The sequence below is a fragment of the Pelobates fuscus genome, chromosome 9, assembly GCF_036172605.1.
Source record: "Pelobates fuscus isolate aPelFus1 chromosome 9, aPelFus1.pri, whole genome shotgun sequence".
Lineage (NCBI taxonomy): Eukaryota > Metazoa > Chordata > Amphibia > Anura > Pelobatidae > Pelobates > Pelobates fuscus.
In genome coordinates this window covers 132,081,290-132,105,156 of record NC_086325.1, presented here as the reverse complement: position 1 = coordinate 132,105,156, position 23,867 = coordinate 132,081,290, and the positions used below count along the sequence as shown (strand labels likewise).

Here is a 23,867-nt window from a genome sequence, read left to right as displayed (position 1 = left end):
GGGACTTGTAAGCAAGCACCAGAATCTTAAATTGAGCCCTATATCTAACTGGAAGCCAATGTAGGGACTGACAGAGGTGGGAGGTGCGGGTGGACAGGAAAATGAGCTTCACCACTGCATTCATTATCGATTGCAGCGGTGCAATCTGTTACATAGGGGCGGATGCGAGCTATGTTTTCGAGATGGAAGCAGCCGATTTTGCAATCGACTGGACATGAGGGGTGAAGGAGAGGTCGGAGTCAAAGAGAACACCTAGGCAGCGAGCCTGCGAGGTTGGAGGGAGACAGACACCGGAGTAGCAACACTTGAGGGAGGAAAGATCAGAAGTTCTGTTTTGGATAGGTTGAGTTTGAGGAAATGAGCAGCCATCCAGTTGGAAATCGCGGATAAGCAGTCAGAGACACAAGTCAAGATGGGCGGAGATAAATCAAGAGAGGACAGGTAATTTGCGTGTCATCTGCATATAAATTATAATGGAAGCCAAAGGAGCTGATGAGTTTACCAAGGGAGGCAGTATAGATGGAGAACAGTAGGGGACCATGGACAGAACCCTGGGGAACGCCAACAGAGAGGGGTGGGGGAGATAAAGCAGAACCACAGACAGAAACACTGAAAAGGCGCTGGGAGAGGTAGGTGGAGCACCAGGAGAGAGCATTATATTGTAGACCGAGATTACAGAGAATGAGAAGAAGCTGTTGATGATCAACAGTGTCAAAGGCAGCAGAAAGTTTAAGGAGAATTAGGATAGAGTAATGACCACGAGATTCAGCAGTGATTAAATAGTTGGATACTTTGGTCACAGCTGTTTCCACAGAGTGACTAGTGCGGTATCCAGGCTGAAGCAGGTCAAGCAGAGAGTTGGATTTGAGGAAGTCTGTCAATCTTGCATACACAACTCTCTTGGGGATCTTGGAGGCAAACAGCAGTAGCAATATAGGGCGGTTGTTGGATGGGGAGTTGGAGTGAAGGTTAGGGCTTTTCAGAATTGGCATTATGGTTGCATGCTTGAGGGGTGAAAGAAATGTGCCGGAGGAAAGAGAGATTGAAAATTTTAGTGAGAGGGAGACAGGGTGCGGATGAGATATGAGGGAATAGGAGCGAGGTAACAGGTGGTGGGGTGGGAAGACCGGAGCAGAGCAGAAACCTCTTCCGTTGTAGTAGGTGCGAATGAGTATAGAACAGTGGAGTGAGTGAGTGGGGTTGGGTGATGTATTGGAATGAGAGGGAGAGAGGTTAGAGATCTCTTCCCTGATTGTAGAAATCTTCTCAGTGAAGTGAGTTGCGAAGTTTGAGGCGGACAGGTTAGAGGGAGGAGGTGGAGCTCCAGGGCGAAAGAGAGCATTAAAAGTGTGAAATAGGCATTTGGGTTGAAGGGGCAGTGTGCTTATGAGGGTGTTGAAGTAATTTACTTTTGCAGAGGAAAGAGCCAGAGATAAATTCATAAAATCTGTTCCATTGAGAGCTGCCTAGTGAGCTGTAAGTACTGTTAATGTGAAGTGGGAAAGTCTGTGAGCAATAACAATTTAGATTTTATGTGTCAGGCCACAAAAGACACAAGGATATATCCAGGGGCTGGATAACAACAGTTCTCCATCCTGTGTTACTAGACTTACTATCAAATTCCAAACTGCATCTGGATGTGACAGGCATAAGAACTATTTCTGCTTCTCGAAGGTAGCCACGTAAAAAACCTAATACTTGGCATTGGCCAATCTGGTGTAAAGCCTGCCACCGTTGTCTGGAAAAGTAAGACACATCTGCATCTTGCAGTTTTATCAACAATTCTGTTTGGCCGATGAAAGAATACTACCTGCCTTAGTGTACATTGCCAACTGTAAAGTTTGGGGGAGAGAAATATGAGGCGGTTTTCCATGGTTCTGACTAGGCCTCTTAAAGGAACACTCCAAATGTTAATAGAACTTGCCAATTTTATAATTTACCTCCCTGGCTTTCTTTTTTTTTTTTTTTTTTTTTTTTTATATTTTTATTGTGCATATTTGATTGTATCACATAAGCTCGTGGTGCCCCGACGGCAGTCCTCAAGCGCATTTTGTACAGCATTAGGAGCATAGATATAACTTGCAAATTTTTCTTTTAAGTGAGTGAGTACAGACATGAAGCTTACATTTTATGATGTCTAAGTGGTCAGGCTATAGTTGCATGAGTGTGTAATCGCTTTATGGATGTCGGTGTGTCGGAGTTTGTCTGAAGGCTAAAATTGCCACGGGTTCCAGGGCCTAATGTGTTCTAAGATTTGGTGCTGTTTCCTGAGTCTGGTAGGCCCTCAGGTGGCGTGCGTGCTCGTGTGCAGTCGGAGCCGTGTGGGTGGCTGTGCCAGGAGTATGTGGAGTGTGTATCTGCCTTATGGTGTGTCGTGCTGCATGTGCCTGCAAGTGGGGTTGCCATGTTGTCAGGTGTGTGTGTGTGTAGTCGCTTGCGGGGCTGTGTGTGCTAGCAGGTGCATGAACAGTCCAGCATATCAGGTTGGTGTGGGAGTCCCCGAACCGCTTGCCTCGACTTGACAGTAGGTCTGTAGGGCAGAGTGTGGTCGTAAGGCAGGGCTCGGGCTAGCTCTCCCCAAAGCCCTGGGCCGTCTTGAAAGCCTGCATCGTCTGGCCACGGACCGGGTATCTCCTGTGGGAGGCCGGGTCTTGTCCTTGCGGAAGGCTGCAGTGTGTCCCGGTGGGGAAGCTGCCGTTCTTGGCGTTGGGTCCACCGTGCCGGTGGCCGATGCTTCTGGAGTATGTCCCAGGTGGCCTTCAGCCCTGGTGGGCCCATCGTGTGGGTATTAGCTCTGCAATGTAGGGGGTGCCCAGGGGAGATCCGCTCTCCGCCCGCCACCCACCCACCCGCTCTCGTCTGTGGTAGAACTGAGGGCTGCTCGGGTGGTTCCGCTGTTTTGTCCTGGGGGGAGCTCAGGGACTTGTTCAGGGTCTATGGCGTGGGCCCCTGGTTGTTCTTGGTCGTCTCGCCCTGTAGTTGCACAAGTGGCTGTGCGTTGTCGGCCATCTTGTCTTGTGCTGCTTTGTTTGCCTTTCACTGCTGAGTTGGTAGTTGGGCTTTGTGGCAGTTCAGGATGTCACCCATGGGGACCGGGATATCCCCCCCGGTCCAGGGGGGGGTAACAGGACCAGATCCGCCCGATCAAGAGTGTCTGTCGGGCCACGTTAGGCAGGGTAGTGGGGCAGCGGCCGTCTGCCCCACTCACCGCCGGAGAAGGACACGACGGAGTCAGCAGTGATCTCTCCTCCGAGGGACTAAACCTCCGGGAGCAAGCCTCTCCTCGGATCTGGCAGCCCGTGTTCATTGAGGGTCGCAGCTACAGGTAGGTAGATTTGTCAGAAGGCATGGAATATTGGCTTCATAGATTATGATTTGCAGGAGCTGATCATTCCTGCGACCGTCCATCTTGGCGGTCCAGCCCCGCCCCCCTCCTCCCTGGCTTTCAGACAGCTGGTCTTGTTACTTCCTGGTAATTTAACTACTTGGAGCTAAACCCGAGAGCCAGGCGCCTGCCTTGCAGAGACTTTTCAGCTAGCTGCTATACAGCTGGTATAGAAGCCTGTGATTGGAGAGCTGGAAAAGAAGTGGAGTGCTTGCAGTACCTGCAGATACTAGATCTGCAGCTATTGCAAACCATGATTTCATATACCCCCAAATAAAACAAATGACATACATATTTTCTTGGGAGTATATCTAATACATCGTTATTTAAAAAAAAAATCAGTATGTAAATGCCCCACACACAAATACAGAATGTATTTCTGTTGATGTTAGTGTGGGTGTGAGTTGGAATATAGCATTGACTTTGTCAAACTCCCTTTGGATAAATTTGAAAGACAAATGTTATTGCCCAAATTCTGTGGTGACGGAATAGAATCAAATCCTGTAACAATGTTCCAGCATGTAGCGGAATGTTCTTACAAAAGAATGGAAGCCGCCAGTAGAACCATATCCATGTCAATGACCAAACTGGTTATTTAAGTAACCTTATATTTAAGTAAAACGTACATTTTTAAAGCTGCATTCTATGCATTATAACCACTAACATTTACAAGGTTATTCCCAAAAAAAAATATCTCCAACTCACTCAGTCACCGTTTGGCTATTTTTGCCTTTGTTTTTCCATTCTGAATAAGTGTGTGAAAATTCTGAGTTTTGTGCATACCCTGCTGTCGTAGCTACAGGTATAACTAGCTGTGAACGCTGGGAGCGGGTTAGATTAAAAGGTTGGACAAATTCATAGCAATGATGAAAAAGAATAATTATAATATTAATTTGCTCACTAGTAAAATTACTGCACAAAGGCTGGGCTTTGAGTGTGAAGGAGAGCACTGTGTTTTTGTCAAACTTCTCCAACATTAGGTGAACAGGGGATAGCCCTCGTAGTCTTATAGTTTTGTAAATACTACCTTGAGCTGTAATGGCTATTATGCTCAGAGTACAACTTAAACCATTTATTTTGTATATTTTTGGTTACTTAAAACTCTGCCTAATAGGTTTGTAGATAACATGTCTGTTAGCTCTGAAAGCAACTGGCCACAGGGTTTCCACCTCACAAATTATCCATATGTCAACAAAGCATTTATACTTCCTATTATTCTGCAAAGTATTTATTACCTCCCCTTATGCGTTGTTAATTGTGTAAACGCAGGTGATCTTACTGCTCCATTTTGAAAAGGCTTTCAATTAAGCAGACAGTACCGAAATGGCGAATGTGACAAGGAAACCGCCTCTTTGTCTTTTGGGAATCTTTAGGCCTATAGCGTGCTTTCATTGAGGTCTTGATTACATCACATACAGCAGCAATGAGAAGGGGTCCAGATATCCCTGTCAGAACATGAGATTAAATATAGACTTGGGGGCCCTTGCCAGATGATTCTTCATTCCTGTAGAGAAGCAGACATTACATTGCAGCATCACAGAATTCGGGGCAGGGGGTGTCCCTGTACATGTCATTAACAATGTATTAGCTGTAATTATACAGCAGACTAAACAGCTCTGTTTGATTTCCCTGAGAGACTCGGCTCAGATTCTCGATCTCTGTAATTCATCTCGCTGACAGTTTAACTTTAACACAGCAGGTCGCAAGGGCACAGGAACCTCCATAATTTGACACTGTGTCCATATCCGCTGCTGTCGGCCTAAACCAGGGGAGAATAAAATTAATTCCCCCAGCTGTTGCAAAAAAAACAACTCCCATGATGCTTTGCCAAAATAGTTTTGACATTAGAATAATAAAGTTTATTCCAGTTATTTATCCGTTTTATTACAGTTTAGCTGTTTTAATGTAATGTGTTTTGTATGCCCTACGATTTGTAATCTTATGTTTACATAGTTCCGTTATATTTGACAAATGTGTTTCCTGAGTTCTGAAAAATGATAGATCCACACTGCTGTGTTCATCTCTATGCAGTGTTCATCTCTCTTGCCTCCCTTCAGACATTGTTTACAGCAGTACAGCTTTCCGTTTTTCTGTCCTTGGAAATATTATGTGGAGATAGACTGGGAAACAGGAACATTGGGGATTATTTTCTGAAAAGCGGTACAAACATGGAGGAGTGAAGTCACCGGAGCAATGTGCCTGCTTTTTTGGACACGTTTTACCTTTTCTGTAAGTTATATTACAGATACTCAGGGTTTTAGAAACCTTGAGCTGGAACCCATGGACTTCGGTGTTTTAAATAAGATCATGGGTTAAATAAAAGAAACCATTTCCTTGCTGACATGCTTCCTGTTTGTTACTCTTGATATAAAGTTCTTATGAGAGACCTCAAATTCCCCTTAGATTTTCACCATGATCCAGCAATAACAATGAGTTGACCATGAGAATATAATTATACATAAATGCCTGGATGATTACTTGTCATGTTGTCTTGGAAACAAATGAGCAATTTGTTTAATCTGTGTCCATGGTAAAAGGGGTTAATCTGGCAGGATGGAAAAAGCTTGCATTAGTGTAATTGGAAGTTTTCAGGCCTTGTAATCTCATTGATAGTGCCCCAGCATGGGTTATCATATAAGCAGCACTTCTAAAACTAGGTCTGCTTAATTAAAGGCATGGCAGTAATTAGCAGGCTGATGGGGACTCCAGAAATCTGCCAGAGCCGCAAATAGCATGTGTGACTGATTTTGCTGTTGACAGTCACACATACAGAGCACAAACAAAATTAACCCTTCATCCTCTTAGGGTGCAGTCTGTACCTCCAGGTACTCATTGGGTTAAACAGAAACTGCAGGCGTCCTCTCTTGACACTACTAGACAACCCCCCCTACCTCTAACCAATGAGAACTGTAGGTTCGGGAGATTAAAATATAGAGGCTTGGAAACCAATCTAAATATGGATGCAAAATTCACTTTGAGCTGTGGCTGCTACCAACGTTTATATCTTCAAATTTTGGTATAGTAATCACCACTCTATATTTTGGTTAAATATTATACTTTGGGCAGCAGCTCACACTAATTTAAGGACTATATTTAAATGAAAGCATCAGCATGTGATAGTTTTGTTTAAAGATGGGGCAGAAAGTAAACTTAAATCAGAATAAATATTCTACCATCAAAAAAGGGCAGATACAATGGTCTTATTAACTCTTACCTCTTGTTAAAACCTTTGCTTTCATAAAATCACAAACCTATTTCTTTAGTTGGAAAGTGGAACAATAGATAGTTTAACATTTGTTTTAGGGTAATTTACTTTATTTTATGCCCTGATATCATGTCACTAATATACCCGGTCAGTCAGGACATAAACAGATTCATAAAAAAATTAGAGGCCCCAGAGTTTACAGTTTAGACTGGATAGGAGGTGGGTGACTGGAAAGGGTTTTTTTATGGCCCAGGCACATGTTTCTGGGGCATACAAATGTTATGCAATGCGTGATTAAACTTGTCATATGCTGCTAGGGTAACTAATTTGTTGGAGTTTATTCACTAAACTCTTAATTTCTGTGAATTGTAAAATGCAAGCAATAATTGCTGATCTTCCCTCCCGCTCTTTCCCCCTTGGCAAGTAGATGTGTTGTGTGTCCAGGAAAACATCCCTAATGTTGGGAGGAGTGAGGATGTGCTTACCTTATGCACTGTCCAAGTTATTGTGTCGAGCGAAATAAGATTGCAGTCCTACTTGAAAACGCATGGATATTATCTCAGCAGGACAGAAGAATCATTCTACTTCAAAAGGCACATGATATTTTAACTTTAATGCTAGTTTAAGAACTGAAGAATACTTTATGGACATTGTAATTTATGTAAAACTTTACTTATAAAACAATTCAATTACTGAAACGATTCCCACAACCCTTGCCACCAAGCATTTGTTTTCCGAACCATCCCCAATGCTGTTCCTGTTCCATTAAATTTTCTTCAGCTCTTTCATTAGGCTGCCAGATGTTGGCTCGGGCCAGGCTAAATCAAGAGTTGGCAGCTGCTCAAGGCATGCTGGGTATTGGTATGCAGATGAGTATGCAAATTCACACTTCACATCCACATATTGTTGTCTCCAGCACTACAGCTTCACCTTTTGAAAGCAGAGGCTGGAAGCTGATTTCACAAAGTAGGATTTGGGGCTGTGAATTTCTTGATCGGAGATCAGGAAACAGGCCACAGCTTGCCATATTAATTGGAAGAATAAAGCCTTCATTACCTCTTGTACATAATGAGCACCATTCAGCTAATTCTGGCTTCCCTTGCATGGCTCATCTGTGCAAAAGCTGGAACATGGGGGATAATAGGGAAGGTATTTGGTGATAAGTCGTTTAAATGACCCATGTGAAAATCAAAGGCGATTTATGATTAAGGGTGTACAGGAGGGAGCAAAACAGATGCTCATTGCTGCAGGATCAATAATGCTAATCAAAGAAAAAAAAATCCCTGCTCTGCTCAACTGGTGTAAGTCAAATTGGGGAGCGTGAACTATGTGTGTGGTCTTTTTTCATGCACATCAATTTAATGTCATTAAGTGTCTCTGATTGTTATAAATATGTTTTATTTATTTATCTTTTTATTTTTAAAGCTACTGATGGCTCTTAAAACTTGTTTGATGCCATAGCAGTGATTCTGGTAACGTTCCAGCTAAACAGTTTCACATGCCAGCGTATTTTGGGAAATGTAGTCCGTGTCGGCTATGGTACCACTTTTCCTTCTAGAAATGTAAAACTTTTTCTGTAGATTTTATTTTCTTGCAGTGTAAAACCTTTTCTCTCTAGAAGCCCCATCCAGCCCAAATCTATAGTAAACATTTTAGGGTTCTTTAAAAAATAAAGATGTTTTAAAAGGAAGATGGTTACCAAGTAATTAAAGATGGTTTGACTCAGAGAACTATGGTTTATAACTTGGTGTAGAATAGTAAGGATTTTTTTCTACACAGAGGTAGTTCGGAGGAACAGATGGACAAGTAGTTGTGGAATAGTGCTTGGGTTATTTGAAATGGATTTATATGAGGGACAGTAAACTGGACTTGTTTTCCTTAGTGGAGAGATGGCGATAATATTATTTACAGTGCTTTCTTACTCAACAGATCTTTACAATATTATAAAAGGGGAAATATAACAATAAATGAGACAATTACAAAATGTTACACGAACAGTAGGTTGATAAGGACACCGCTCAAACGAGCCTACAATCTAGCGGTAGGAGATTTGTCATGAGGCTTTGCTGTCCCTTTAATATCTTTGGCACTCATTAGCTTCAATGTGGGGTACCGACGTCCAGCATTTTCCCTTTAGGCGTAATTTTTGGACAGGTGACAAATGAAGTGGCATGCAAAAGCAGTGTGCTGTTTTTCCTCTGTCTGGATTTAATCGCTCATGTCAAACCATTCTGGGAGTTTGAGAATTGTCTGCTCTCCCTTACAGTGGAATGCAGAAATAGAGAGGCCAGTATGCCTGTCTGGGTAGGTGGGAGTTGGATTTCATGTGACCTCATCATATAGGATAAAAACATTCGTCAGCAGACGGCTTGCTCCGTGTCAGCAAGGAGTCTTGTTTTAGCCTGTCCTTTTCTTATAAAATCAGCAGCACAGCGATTAAACATTTGTTTGCATTTAAATGGTATGTAGTACAGCTCATTTGTGTATTACGGATTACAGGTTTAAAGGAAAACTCCCTTCATGTTTATTATTTTGAAATAAAGGATACAATGCATTATAGCATTTGTGTGTGTAAATTTGTAATGTACACATATAAGTAAATACGTCTTTTCCGTATGTGACGAACTGAACCTCGTCACAGGTTCTTGGAGTGGCCTGCTGGCCAGACTCTTGCCTCAGGACTATGGCCCCTGCAATCGACCTTGGCTAATATACTTTTAAAAGGCTCTGTTCATGCAATTGTGATTATGTGGTTCGGGAACCGAACAGCTGCACGAACCAGAGACCACCCAGGAGCTTGTTAAACCCCATTAACACTTGGTAACGATTCTAACCGCAACGTTCTAATTGTTTGTCTGGGTCGCCGCTGTCTGCATGAACGACCCCCGAGGTGGCGGCCATCTTGTTCACATAAACGCAGGCAGCGGTGGTCGTCGAGTTCCTGGAACTAAAATCGGACACAGAAACTTCCAAACACCGCTGGACTTCCATCATCGCCTGCGTTCGGTTCTACACAACTTAGAAGGGTACTGTTCGGTGGAATCGTTCGTCTGGATGAGGGGAACAAGCTCCAGGGTAAGGCCATTGACTATGTTTGGTAGTTTGTTCGGTTTGATCGGGGCTATCAGGTAGATTTCCATGTGTTTTGGGGTATTGTAAAATGTGTGTTTTCAGTGCCTGGAGATAATTGAGTTTAGTATAGTTCCTGACTCCATTATCTCCCAGACACAGAGGAGGGATTATCTTGTTTTATGTGGGAGTGTCCTGGACCTGAGAGCCAATGTAATCATGTGTGTGTTTTTGATGTAGTCTACTCTCTCAGGTCCAGTGGGGAATGCCCCTGGAATATGTAACCCCTTGCATGGGGACCTGCATATAAGGCCAGTTGTGGCTGCAATTAAACAGAACGCTTCATGAAGTCTAGGCTCATGTTTGGGGGATTGAAGAGCTATATTCATTCTGGGGATTGCTGTAATCACTATACTTCCTTGGATTACAACACTTGCTCTTGTAAGTGAAGCCTGCTTTGCTCTATGGACTAGGAGAGGTCTACCCACTGGAAGCTGGATCCCGGTCTTGGGTCCAAGGTGTGTGGAGGACAACGAGACACCAACCAAGCTGCGGCGGTTTGTGGGGTTTACGGTGGGTTTGGTGTCCGGTGCGGTGCTTTTGGTACTCAAGGATTACTAGGAAGCAGCGATTGATGGAGGTACCACAGTCCAGGTGCCAGGTGGTCCGTCACACCTTATATCTGCTAGCTTACTTTTGCTGTATACAAGCACCATCTTTAATGCCGATCGGAAGGGAGGTAAGCTTTGCCTCCTCTGACAGGAGCCACTTCAGTGATGTACTCTTGCAGCAGAAGAAGCACCACTTAATCAACCTAAAACCATGGCAGTAATTGTGAGCAAGTATGTGCCTTTACGAATCCTGCCCATGTGAAACTACCAGGCATCTCACAAATGCCTTTCAGGCTCAACTCAGATGTTCAGGTTGTGCATGAGCTTGGCGTATAGGCTGTTCTCCTGACCAAACAGGACTTAAAGATGGCTGCAGCCATGAAGCAAGCTATAATGTATGCTATCTTTTATTTTTAATAACAGCAAAAAAAATATAGCCCTAGCCAAGTTATATTTCTCTTTAAATTTAATTTTAGCAAATTGAATACATTACATGAATACCCAATATTATTACATTAATGCTGAACAGTTTATAGGTTTGGACAGACTGACTAACCCTTGCAGTGTTTAAGGGCCATCCTAATTATTTTAGGAACAGGCTAGTAATTTGTGTAAAATTATATAAATACTATTAGCAATATTTTAATAGCAGTAGCAGTCTTCCTGTTTTAAAAAAAAAAAAAAAAAAAAAATATATATATATATATATATATATATATATATATATATATATATATATATATATATATATTTTAAAATTTGTTCTTTATTCTTTTCAAGTAACTTCTGGGGTACAGAAATGAAGATTTGGGTATAGGAGGGGAGGTCAACACCAAATACATAAATATTATACTTGACATCGCATTGTTACAGTATAAGCTGTTCTATTAATTGGTTCTTAATATCTTAGGCATTACTGGCATTTAGACATTGCATCAACATTGCTGGGGTGGTATTTCATGCTGTGCATGAACCGTCGTGCACTGAGCAGCCTTTTCATATTTCAATTAGCACTTCTAACGGTACGGTGTAGTGTGTGTGCCTAATGGGTCAATCTAACAGTGGGATCTAGACCATTGTTTTCTGTTTAGACACATGGCAGGTCTGATGCTCCAGATCTCCTGACGCTATGTTTATTCCTTTGTACGGTTGGAACAAGCGCTTTGGTGAGAGGTCACATGGTGTGCTTTGGATGTTGGGAAGGTGTAACCTGGGAGGGACATGTTGGGAGTTGTGATTAACACAGGGAACGGGTTATATTTACAGTGGGGTCAGTCATAATATTGTGTATTCTACTTTAGGGAGCTTTCGGGGGGAGGGGTAATTGGCCTGCAAGGTTTGTACGTCAGAGTCTCAAATCTTGTGAGTCATATGGTAGCTGTGTTATGCGGGCAATTGTAGTGTAAGCTCCTTGTCTGTTCGGGACTAGGTTATCTCAGGTGAGGGCTGTTTCTAGTAGATTGCAAGTAGGCCTTCCACATTGTAGGTATTGTGGGACTAATTTTGCCTATCTTCATTTGGTTCCCCATAATGAGCTCGTAGTCTACGGTTGAGGACATTAATGTTGTAATTTCATGGGAGGATGGCAGGTTTGGGGTCTTCCAATTCCTGGTGATTAGCATGGACACTGTGCTTAACAGGAGGTATATAATTTTTTAGATGGGTTTAGGTATGCCTTCTGGGAGGGCCCCGAGCCAGGAACATCTTTGGCGTGTGCTCAAGCTTGTAGGCTCTCTGCCTGTTTTAAGGTCACATTTAATTATGGAGAAAAGTGAAAATGACTCACCAAACTGTGTCAAAATAAGGCTAAAATCATATGCTTGGTTTTTGGGATTTTAAAGTTATTATCCATACAGGGAGTGCAGAATTATTAGGCAAGTTGTATTTTTGAGGATTAATTTTATTATTGAACAACAACCATGTTCTCAATGAACCCAAAAAACTCATTAATATCAAAGCTGAATATTTTTGGAAGTAGTTTTTAGTTTGTTTTTAGTCATAGCTATTTTAGGGGGATATCTGTGTGTGCAGGTGACTATTACTGTGCATAATTATTAGGCAACTTAACGAAAAACAAATATATACCCATTTCAATTATTTATTTTTACCAGTGAAACCAATATAACATCTCAACATTCACAAATATACATTTCTGACATTCAAAAACAAAACAAATTAGTGACCAATATAGCCACCTTTCTTTGCAAGGACACTCAAAAGCCTGCCATCCATGGATTCTGTCAGTGTTTTGATCTGTGCACCATCAACATTGCGTGCAGCAGCAACCACAGCCTCCCAGACACTGTTCAGAGAGGTGTACTGTTTTCCCTCCTTGTAAATCTCACATTTGATGATGGACCACAGGTTCTCAATGGGGTTCAGATCAGGTGAACAAGGAGGCCATGTCATTAGATTTTCTTCTTTTATACCCTTTCTTGCAAGCCACGCTGTGGAGTATTTGGACGCGTGTGATGGAGCATTGTCCTGCATGAAAATCATGTTTTTCTTGAAGGATGCAGACTTCTTCCTGTACCACTGTTTGAAGAAGGCGTCTTCCAGAAACTGGCAGTAGGACTGGGAGTTGAGCTTGACTCCATCCTCAACCCGAAAAGGCCCCACAAGCTCATCTTTGATGATACCAGCCCAAACCAGTACTCCACCTCCACCTTGCTGGCGTCTGAGTCGGACTGGAGCTCTCTGCCCTTTACCAATCCAGCCACGGGCCCATCCATGTGGCCCATCAAGACTCACTCTCATTTCATCAGTCCGTAAAACCTTAGAAAAATCAGTCTTGAGATATTTCTTGGCCCAGTCTTGACGTTTCAGCTTGTGTGTCTTGTTCAGTGGTGGTCATCTTTCAGCCTTTCTTACCTTGGCCATGTCTCTGAGTATTGCACACCTTGTGCTTTTGGGCACTCAAGTGATGTTGCAGCTCTGAAATATGGCCAAACTGGTGGCAAGTGGCATCTTGGCAGCTGCACGCTTGACTTTTCTCAGTTCATGGGCAGCTATTTTGCGCCTTGGTTTCTCCACACGCTTCTTGCGACCCTGTTGACTATTTTGAATGAAACGCTTGATTGTTCGATGATCACGCTTCAGAAGCTTTGCAATTTTAAGAGTGCTTCATCCCTCTGCAAGATATCTCACTATTTTTGACTTTTCTGAGCCTGTCAAGTCCTTCTTTTGACCCATTTTGCCACAGGATAGGAAGTTGCCTAATAATTATGCACACCTGATATAGGGTGTTGATGTCATTAGACCACACCCCTTCTCATTACAGAGATGCACATCACCTAATATGCTTAATTGGTAGTAGGCTTTCGAGCCTATACAGCTTGGAGTAAGACAACATGCATAAAGAGGATGATGTGGTCAAAATACTAATTTGCCTAGTAATTCTGCACTCCCTGTAGCTATATGTCACTACCACCCAGGCATAGGTACAAATGTGGGCTTCACCATAGACCTAATTTATAATCAAATACCGACCTGGAAGAGCACAGCTGCTTAACTGTAATATTGTACGTCTCAAAGTTCCTCTTTTAGCTATTAATTCACTTTATACAAACTGTTATTTAAAACCAACTAATGACATCAATTGTCTTTTTGTGATATAATTATTATTCCCACTGACATCTGGCTTCATCGCCCCTAATTAGAAGAGATATTGTCTTTGGGGAACCAAGTGTGTGAGACTTGCATATTTTTTTTTTTTATCTCTTGACTCTCTTTCCTGTCTCCATTAAAGCTGCTAATGCAGAGATCCAGAGCACCGTGCTGTTTAATGAAATAATGTTTCACTGTGGTTCTTGGTGACCAAATCAGTAGCAAAAATCATATCTTTTTCAGCTCTGGATCGGCTGCCAAGCCTCCCAGATGACAACTCAAAGGCTCAGGAGATTGTTGGCCACTCCTGTCCCCGCAGAGTTCTGAAGCATTCTGGCACCAATTACAAGTTTCCATTTCTCATGAATAAACTGTTCCATCTGCTGGTATTCCAAAGATTTGTTGTTCGGAAACTATTGTCTGTGTATCCAGGTCAGGGAACGAGAGCCCAGTTTGGGACTCGAAAAGATGAAAACAACCACAAGGGAGCCAATGGGGCTCAACTCACAGTGACGTCTACCTGTCAGTGTTTAATGTTATCCTTTAGCCCAGTATATTGTAATGGGGCTGTGCGGAAGAGGATGCAGTCGTGTGCCCTGTACCACTTTTTCACTCTGGTTTCCCTCTTTCTCTGGAAGCTCAATGTGCACAGGGATGTTACTGAACCCTCCAGGAATAAAACTTACATTAATATAAATTTTACATAAGTATATCACAGGGTTTCTCAGTAATGTGCAGTATTTGAGTTGTATTACAAAGGTTCCACAGCAGTAACATTTATTATTATTATTATTATTTATCTATCTGTTATTTTATTATTTATATAGCGCCAGCAAATTCCGTAGCACTGTACAATGGGTGGACTAACAGACACGTAATTTGCAATGTGTAGCAGGGGCCTAAAGGAATGAGTACATTATAGAGCTAAACAGTAATGTGTTTGTGTGTGTTAGTCAGTCACAGAGCTCCCCAGGAATAAGACTCACAGTAATGTGGTATGTGTATCACAGAACTTTAAAGATGTAATTTTTCTTTAAAGGGACACTGAGCACCATAAGCTGTTGTGGTTATGGTGTCAGAGGTCTATCCCACAGCAAGCAGTCAAAACATTTTCAAACGTTTTGACAATTACTTTGGTCCCCGGAACGCACATATAGCTAAAGAGGAAGTTGCACTTGCACATTAGCTAACCCTCGCAGCCAGGAAATTCTGTCCAAAGGTGGGCGGAATTAAGGCCAGAAATATAAGTAGGCACTTCCTCTTTAATGATGTGTGAAGAGAGAAACAGACCTGAGCTGGCCTGGGGCCCCAGATAAATGTCACATTGTTCATAAAAAGTACTTGGCATGTAACACCTGGCACCATAACCAGTGCACTGAACTCTATTGATTATGGTGCTAGAGTGTCCCTTTCAGCTACACTAGTAATACAGTACAGTATTTACATCAGTGACTATGAGTAGGTCATTTGTGGTGCAACAAAACCATCAGTCATTGTATTCTGCCTGCAATACAAACCCAGTTTTGTAGGTTTGCAAATGTATAATCTTCCCTATATTGGTTAAATTGTGTGCAGTCTAGCATGGCAAAGTCATAACAAGGTGAAACAAAATAAGTACATTCATTTATTATACTTTAATTATTTAAAGTTATGTTCAACCAGTGCATGTAATTTTTACACCCCGGATTAGACAATGGTGTCTAAATTGGCAAATTTAAATCCTCTAGCTATCCCGTAACACATGATCCAAACTGCATTTTTTTCTTCTGCAGGCGCGACAGCAAGCCCAGATACGTCACCAAATGTCAGATGACAGCAAAGGGGAATACTCCTCAGTATTACAAAAATTTAACCGGGAGCAGAATGATCACTACTACACCCATATTCCAGGCATTTTTCAGGTGTGTTGGTATAATGCAAGATTGTTTCTTTAGACTTGTTTTAGGATTGTTTAAACAGAAATATTGTTTTTGTTATTTGACAATTATTATTTAAGGTTTTTTTTTTTCCTCCTCAAGATTTAGATTGACAACCACATTAAACGAGCAGTAGGAACACAAAAGGACAAGTGTACATGAGTAAATTGAGGTTATGATAGAACGGTGGTCCCCACAATATTTCTCATGTACAACAATTAGGTTTTGTCTGTATCTACATTGGAACAGAATTGTGTGAAATACCTGATGATGTGCCCTGAGGGCTGGGTTGGGAACCACTGACATAGAGAATGACTTTGTTCCAGCCATGAAAAACATATGTAGTGGGAAACTGAAGGCCAAAGTACCTGATCAACTGTTGGCTGAAGTAAGCCCCAATATAAGCATTCTTATTTTCTTAGACATGTTTATGAATATTTTTCTCATGTATTTTTGGGAGAAAATGTGTCTGTTTGATATTAAGTAAAGATTGAATTTTAGTTATTATAGTAGATTTATTTGCAAGTATAAATAAAAATCTCCCTTCAGATTTGTTGCGTTGTTATTAGACCAAATGCTAAAAGCATTCTGCTTCCATAGAAACTGCAAGACATGGAAGAAAGGAGGATAGGGCGGATGTCGGATTCCTTGAAAACATATGCAGAAATTGATCGGCAGGTGGTCCCAATCATAGGAAAATGTCTTGACGGCATAACGAAATCTGCAGAATCGATCAATGGGAAGCAGGTATGAAGTTCATTGATTGTATTGTTGTTCACATCATTCATTAACAAAACTAATTTAAATTTTGCTGGATGAAGGTGAAACAGACTGGGGCAGGGTATTTGGCCATACCGTAGACTGGCCAGACTTGCATATAATGAAACTTGATCTTGCAGGTAGATTCTGCGCATCGAGTTCCATAAATGTTAGCTTTTTTTAGTACCTTGTACATTATCCAAAGTATTGTGCACCAACAAGTATCCAGTTCAGATGCCTAATGGTGAAGATATATTGATGAAAATCAGATTTACTGTGCTGGAAACAACAGTATAATTTTGGGTCATATCCACCAGGTAGCAGATTTGGTTAATACGCCAATCTGTAGAGCCTATTCAAAACTTTATTTTGATATAGCCATTAAAAGTTGGTATTATTTTGCAACATCTCACATGAAACAACCTCTAAAGCAGGGGTAAGCAACCTTCTGCACCTCAGATGTTATGGACTACATCCCCCATAATGCTGGCAAAGCAGAAGAGATGAACTCCACAATATTTGGAGTGCTGAATGTTACTTACCTCCGGCTCTAAAGCTTTCTTAAAGAATGTTTCAGAAGGGAAGTACCATACACTGTTTAAAAACTACAGTCTTATCTCCCTCATAAATGTCCCACCACAACCAAAAGATCAGGTGGGCTTTATTCCAGAGCGGGAGGAACAGGATAATCTTTTTTTTTTTTCTCAATTAAACATTTTTTGTTTTATTTGTGTTTAACATGGTTTCAAATTTCGGCACCTGCTCGCCAGGGTACAGAAGGAAAAAAGGTGGTTGTGCAGGAACCTTTTCATTACAACATAGGGTTGCACACAAGTATCGTCATCCACATTTCCGTTATGTTTCTCAATGGTGTATCCACTAGCCCTCTGGGTTTCTGATTGGACCTGCCTATCCCAGTTCGACCAGCCTCTCGTGGTTCCTATTTGTTTATGTGTCTGTGTCCCCGTCCCTTGTCTCTCCGTGGTGTTACGTAACCTCTCCCTCTCGTTTGACCTGTCTGTTAGGCCCGTTCCATCCCCTCATTGCAGTTTGAGTTTTGTTCTCCCAGGTATGCCCTCCACCGGAACAGGATAATCTTGATCAATGACTCTGGTGCTTCAGTTTTGTTTTGTTTTTTACCATTTCTGGATAAATATAAGGCTTTCAAACAAGCGAGCTGGAACAGCCTCTGGGAAACCTTAGCAGAGTTAGGATTTTGGGAAAACTTCCTTAGGATGATCTGTACTCATGACTGTCCTCCCTGATGGTCACCATGCCCAACCTCTGGGGGAATTTAAAGGATACCTGTAATGTTACTTTACACTTAGCAGCGCTAATCTGGCAACACTTATCTGGCAACGCTTAATTTGTTTGGAAGAAGGTGGGTATGATGGAAAACTTTATAAAACTGCATTAAACGACTTTGAAAAAGGAAAACACAATTTTCAGAAATTTTACAGCAGTAGGTTAAGGATTTTTTTTTTTATTTAGATTTTAACAGGTTCACTGTAAGATCAGTCATTCTGAAAGTAAGTCCTTAACCCTGACCTGGCTATGGTCTTAGGTGCAACAGTCTTACATGGTATTCATGTTACACCACGCTGGGCGGACATGATGGGAGAGAGCGATCCATGGACCAATGATTGCACACTTGTGGCACCTCCTTGCACAGTGTGGGCAATACCACATCTCATTCTGTAGGCGTATTTATGCATTAAAAATGACGCTACACTCCAAAATGTTCTACCTAATGCGTTCAATTCCGTTGCTTCTCACACTGAGAACTCTTCCTACTCTACAGAATGACATCTACTCAGCATTCTGTATACCTCTTGAGGATACAGAGCAAACTGTTTTCAATAACCCCAGCATTTCTTGAGGGTGTGTTCCCCCTCGGCTTTTCAGAGGTGGATCCGGAGATTTGCTCCTGGTCATTCAGAGTGCACTTTGTGGGCAGATTTCAACTAACACAGTCAGAGGATTTTTGGACCAATTAGATGTAAAGAATCACGCATGAAACTGAGACTGACCTCTATACCATATTCCCACATTTGCCACACTAACTTTCTAGGTGGGAGTTTGGGAAGATTTAGAAGTGGGAGGCTGAGCTAATACCTTTATTAACACAAACTATATTACCAAATCTACCCAGATAAAAGAAAATTGTTATAAAGTGTTGCTGGTAAATACACCCTGGGAAAGCTCAAGCAGCAGCATCACTTCTGTGCAGTCTGTAGCTCTGCAAATCACTGCAAACGGGTCTCTGAATAGCCAGTGATATGGCTTCTCATCCTGTGTGGTGAATAGAACTCTAACTTGGGTAAAATTGCATATCTCTAATATTCCTTTTTGACAATGGTATATATGGCATAGGAAAAAAAATAATTATAGACTAAAATAAGAGTCTCCTAAATTAGACTTTGACATCTTCCGAGTCAAAGTCTAATCTATCACCCAAATATAGATAGATAGATATTTTTAATACATTGTAAATTGTTGGCCAACTAATGCTAGCTGCGTTCCTTTAATAATATGTTACAGTAAGAAAAGGGAAGGTTGAAAGTGCATTTTCAGCAGTATATTTGCTCTCAAGTTGCAGAGTAATTATTTTGTGTTTGTGTTTCTTGTTTTCTGTTTTGTTTATTTTTTTTTAATTTTTAGAACAGTAGTTCCTTTCCTGCAAGTCCATTTTGCGGGCCAGATCTCTCTCTTAGCAGCACAGATGTTTTTTGTATTGTTACAGGGCAAGTTTTGGAGGCTCTGTATTCTATTACATAATCGCCCACTATTTTAAAAAGACAGATTACCAAAAAAAACTAAACAAAACAAAAAAAACACTCCTAAAAATAAAGACCTGAAATTCCAATAGGTGCAAATCACAAAGCAGAGAAGGAAAATTAGGATATTATTTTTCTTTGTGTTGTTATTACCAAACAGGAATAATTGACTTATATTTTCCAAGTTGATACTTGATGAAGAGGTTTGGGTTGCTTTCAATTTGAAACATCCAGTTACTGGTGCTTTTAAACACAGGCATGATTGAAGAGTATAGAAGATGCCAAGACTGACTAAAACGTGCCTGGGGACATGTATAGTTCTTTGAAGAGCTATTTTGATGCACTGACAAATATCACCAGGCAGCATGCATGCAGGGCTTGGAAAGTCATTTTCCTTTGCAATCATTAGGTATAATTTTAAGGTGCATTAAATGAACACTATAGTGTTAGGAATGCTAACATGTACTCCTAGCACAATAGTGTTATACTTCCTAACGTCAGAGCCCCCAAATTAAATTTAAAGGGGGGGGGGGGGGACCTTTACTTTATCAGTTTTCCAAGTTGAGACTCACTCTGTACAGTCACTCTTTCCGCTTCCAGTGACGTAGTACTGCAAGCAGTCTGCTTTTAGTCTTCTTGTCCAATCCTGTGCTTCTCATATAGAAGCATTGGGGACGAGAAGTGCATGCACAGCCAGTGGCGGATCCAGAAGCTAATCTCGGGAGGGGCACTGGCAGATCATTTTAGGAAACAATCCAGGCACAATAACCACTAAAGCTCTCCTGTAGTGGTTTTGGTGCCAGTATTTGCTCTGGTGCCCTCCCAGAGTAAGTAGTCAAACCGTGTAAAAAAACATTTAATAACTTACCCAGTGTCTGCTAGGATAGGGGCTGTAGTGTGTGTGTGTGTGTGTGTGTGAGTGGTGAAGTGTATGTGAGGATCGCAGTATGTGTATGGAGGGGTAGTGCGTGTGTGAGAGGGGTGCAGTGTATGTATGGGGTAGCAATTTTTATATTGGGAGCAGTGTGTTTGTGTGTAAAGGGTGCAGTATGGCTGTGTGTGTATGGGGGTGCTGTGTGTGTGTGTATGGGGGTGCTGTGTGTGTGTGTATGGGGGTGCTGTGTGTGTGTGTATGGGGGTGCTGTGTGTGTGTGTATGGGGGGGGCTCTGTGTATGGGGGGGATGTGTGTGTAGGGGGGGATGTGTGTGTAGGGGGGGCTGTGTGTGTGTGTATGGGGGGGCTGTGTGTGTGTGTGTATGGGGCGGCTGTGTGTGTGTGTGTATGGGGGGGCTGTGTGTGTATGGGGGGGCTGTGTGTGTGTGTGTATGGGGGGGCTGTGTGTGTGTATGGGGGGCTGTGTGTGTGTGTGTGTATGGGGGGCTGTGTGTGTGTGTGTGTATGGGGGGGCTGTGTGTGTGTGTGTATGGGGGGGCTGTGTGTGTGTGTATGGGGGGGCTGTGTGTGTGTATGGGGGGGCTGTGTGTGTGTGTGTATGGGGGGGCTGTGTGTGTGTGTGTATGGGGGGGCTGTGTGTGTGTGTGTATGGGGGGGCTGTGTGTGTGTGTGTATGGGGGGGCTGTGTGTGTGTGTGTATGGGGGGGCTGTGTGTGTGTGTGTATGGGGGGCTGTGTGTGTGTGTGTATGGGGGGGCTGTGTGTGTGTGTGTATGGGGGGGCTGTGTGTGTGTGTGTATGGGGGGGCTGTGTGTGTGTGTGTGTATGGGGGGGCTGTGTGTGTGTGTATGGGGGGGTGTGTGTGTATGGGGGGGTGTGTGTGTATGGGGGGGGTGTGTGTGTATGGGGGGGGCTGTGTGTGTGTGTATGGGGGGGGGCTGTGTGTGTGTGTGTGTGTGCATGGGGGGGCTGTGTGTGTGTGTATGGGGGTGTGTGTGTGTGTGTGTGTATGGGGGGGTGTGTGTGTGTATGGGTGTGTGTGTGTGTGTGTGTGTGTATGGGGGGGGCTGTGTGTGTGTATGGGGGGGGCTGTGTGTGTGTATGGGGGGGCTGTGTGTGTGTGTGTATGGGGGGCTGTGTGTGTGTGTGTACGGGGGGGGCTGTGTGTGTGTGTGTATGGGGGGGCTGTGTGTGTGTGTGTATGGGGGGGGCTGTGTGTGTGTGTATGGGGGGGGCTGTGTGTGTGTATGGGGGGGCTGTGTGTATGGGGGGCTGTGTGTGTGGGGGGGGTTATAGTTTGTGTGAGGAGATGGGGGGACTGTGTGTGTGTATGGGGGTTATAGTTTGTGTGAGGGGATAGGGGGGCTGTGTGTGTAAGGAGGGCTGTGTGTGGTGCAGTGTGTACGTGGTTATAGTTTGTGTGAGGGGATAGGGGGCTGTGTGTGGTGCTGTGTGTAGGGGGTTATAGTTTGTATGAGGGGATATGGGGGCTCTTTGTGTAGGTGGGCTGTGTGTGTGTGTAAGGAGGGCTGTGTGTGGTGCAGTGTGTAGAGGGTTATAGTTTGTGTGTGTGTGGTGTAGGGGGTTATAGTTTATGTGAGGGGATGGGGGGGGCTGTGTGTGAGGGGGTAGGGGGGCAGATTAAAGATATTTTTTGTTTTAATTATTAAATAACTAAATATAGCTAATGTCCCCCCTTCTTTCTTACCTTTGCTGAGGGAGGGGGAGACATTGCTTTCTTTCCATTCCCTGGTGGTTCTAGTGGGGGAGTGAACTCTAACCTGCAGCTCAGGCTAGAGTTCACTCTCGCGAGAACGGAGCGTTGCCATGGTAACCCGTTGCAACGCTCTGTGATCGCGAGAAGAGAACCTGGCGGAGCTGCAGGTAAGAGCTTCTCCGGGTTCTCTCTCTCCCTCCCCTGCCTGCTGCCAGTAATGTGCCTGTGTGGGCTGGGGAGGGAGATCACTGATCTGGCTTTCTGCAGTGTACAAACCGGCAAGGAGGGCAGGGTTGAGGAGTGGGTAGAAGATGATGTGGAGGATGATGAGGTCCTAGACCCCACATGGAATGAAGGTCATGCGAGTGACGTGTGCAGTTTGGAGGAAGAGGAGGTGGTCGCACAGAGGCACCAGCACAGCATAAGAGGGAGCAGGGTGCAAAAGCGGAGCGGCTGTCCCCTAGACAGTACGCCTGCTACTGCCCACCGCACCCAGGGACCGAGCACACCAAAGCCAGGAAAGGAGTTCCCTGGCGTAGCAGTTCTTCAGACAATGTGCTGACGACAAGACACGAGTGGTTTGCACGCTTTGCAATCAGAGCCTGAAGCGAGGCATAAAGTTCTAAACCTGAGCACAACCTGTATGACCAGGCATCTACATGCAAAGCACGAGCTGCAGTGGAGTAAGCACCTGTCCGTACAGGTAGGGGGTTAACATTTTGAGGGCCCAGACCAGGGCCAAGCAACTCCTTCTCCACTGCTGCATAACTCACTTCCCTGGGTAGTAACTTTCTGCTCAGGTTTGCGACAGGGTGCTTTCCTCCATCCTCCCCGACTTGGCTCAGCACAGCCCCCAGTCCAAACACGGAAGCGTCTGTGTGGACAAGAAAACGTTTGTTAGGTACTGGGACAGCCAAGACAGGGGCATTAACAAGTGCTTGCTTCAATGCTTTAAAGGAACACTATAGTCACCTAAATTACTTTAGCTAAATAAAGCAGTTTTAGTGTATAGATCATTCCCCTGCAATTTCACTGCTCAATTCACTGTCATTTAGGAGTTAAATCACTTTGTTTCTGTTTATGCAGCCCTAGCCACACCTCCCCTGGCTATGATTGACAGAGCCTGCATAAAAAAAAACTGGTTTCACTTTCAAACAGATGTAATTTACCTTAAATAATTGTATCTCAATCTCTAAATTGAACTTTAATCACATACAAGAGGCTCTTGCAGGGTCTAGCAAGCTATTAACATAGCAGGGGATAAGAAAATCTTAATTAAACAGAACTTGCAATAAAGAGCCTAAATAGGGCTCTCTTTACAGGAAGTGTTTATGGAAGGCTGTGCAAGTCACATGCAGGGAGGTGTGACTAGGGTTCATAAACAAAGGGATTTAACTCCTAAATGGCAGAGGATTTAGCAGTGAGGCTGCAGGGGCATGTTCTATACACCAAAACTGCTTCATTAAGCTAAAGTTGTTCAGGTGACTATAGTGTCCCTTTAAACATGGCTTCACAAGCTGGAGACCACAGGACCTGCTTAGGTAAATTCTTCTTAGTCAGGTCCGTCATGGGCTTTGGCGATAGCACTATAGTCGGGGACAAAACGTCTATAGTACCCTGCAGTTCCCAAGAAGTACCTGGGTCTTAGTGAGGGGTGTGGGCCAGTTAGCTACCACCTTTACCTTGGCTGGCTCTGGTCTTTGGCTCCCACATCCCACTCTGTGTCCCAGGTACTATACCTCAGCCATGCCTAGATGGCACTTACCTGGCTTCAAGGTCAGGCCTGCGGCCCGAATCTTGTAGACCCACTGTAGATCGCGATGTCATCCAGGTATGCACACGCAAAATCCTGGAAGCCATTGAGGAGCGTATCCACCATTCGCTGGAATGTAGCCGGGGCATTTTTCATCCCGAATGGCATGACCCTA

At 43.3% G+C, this 23,867-nt stretch overlaps 1 protein-coding gene across 16 annotated transcripts in view; it reads left to right on the top strand.

Moving 5' to 3' along the window:
* Positions 1-23,867, top strand: part of FNBP1 (formin binding protein 1) — a 191,824-nt gene that overhangs the window by 116,163 nt on the left and 51,794 nt on the right. For all 16 annotated transcript variants that reach the window (XM_063432408.1, XM_063432406.1, XM_063432419.1 and 13 more), the window contains exons 7-8: positions 15,649-15,777; positions 16,393-16,539. In XM_063432408.1, the coding sequence (XP_063288478.1) occupies positions 15,649-15,777; positions 16,393-16,539 (276 nt within the window). The remainder of the gene's footprint in view (positions 1-15,648; positions 15,778-16,392; positions 16,540-23,867) is intronic.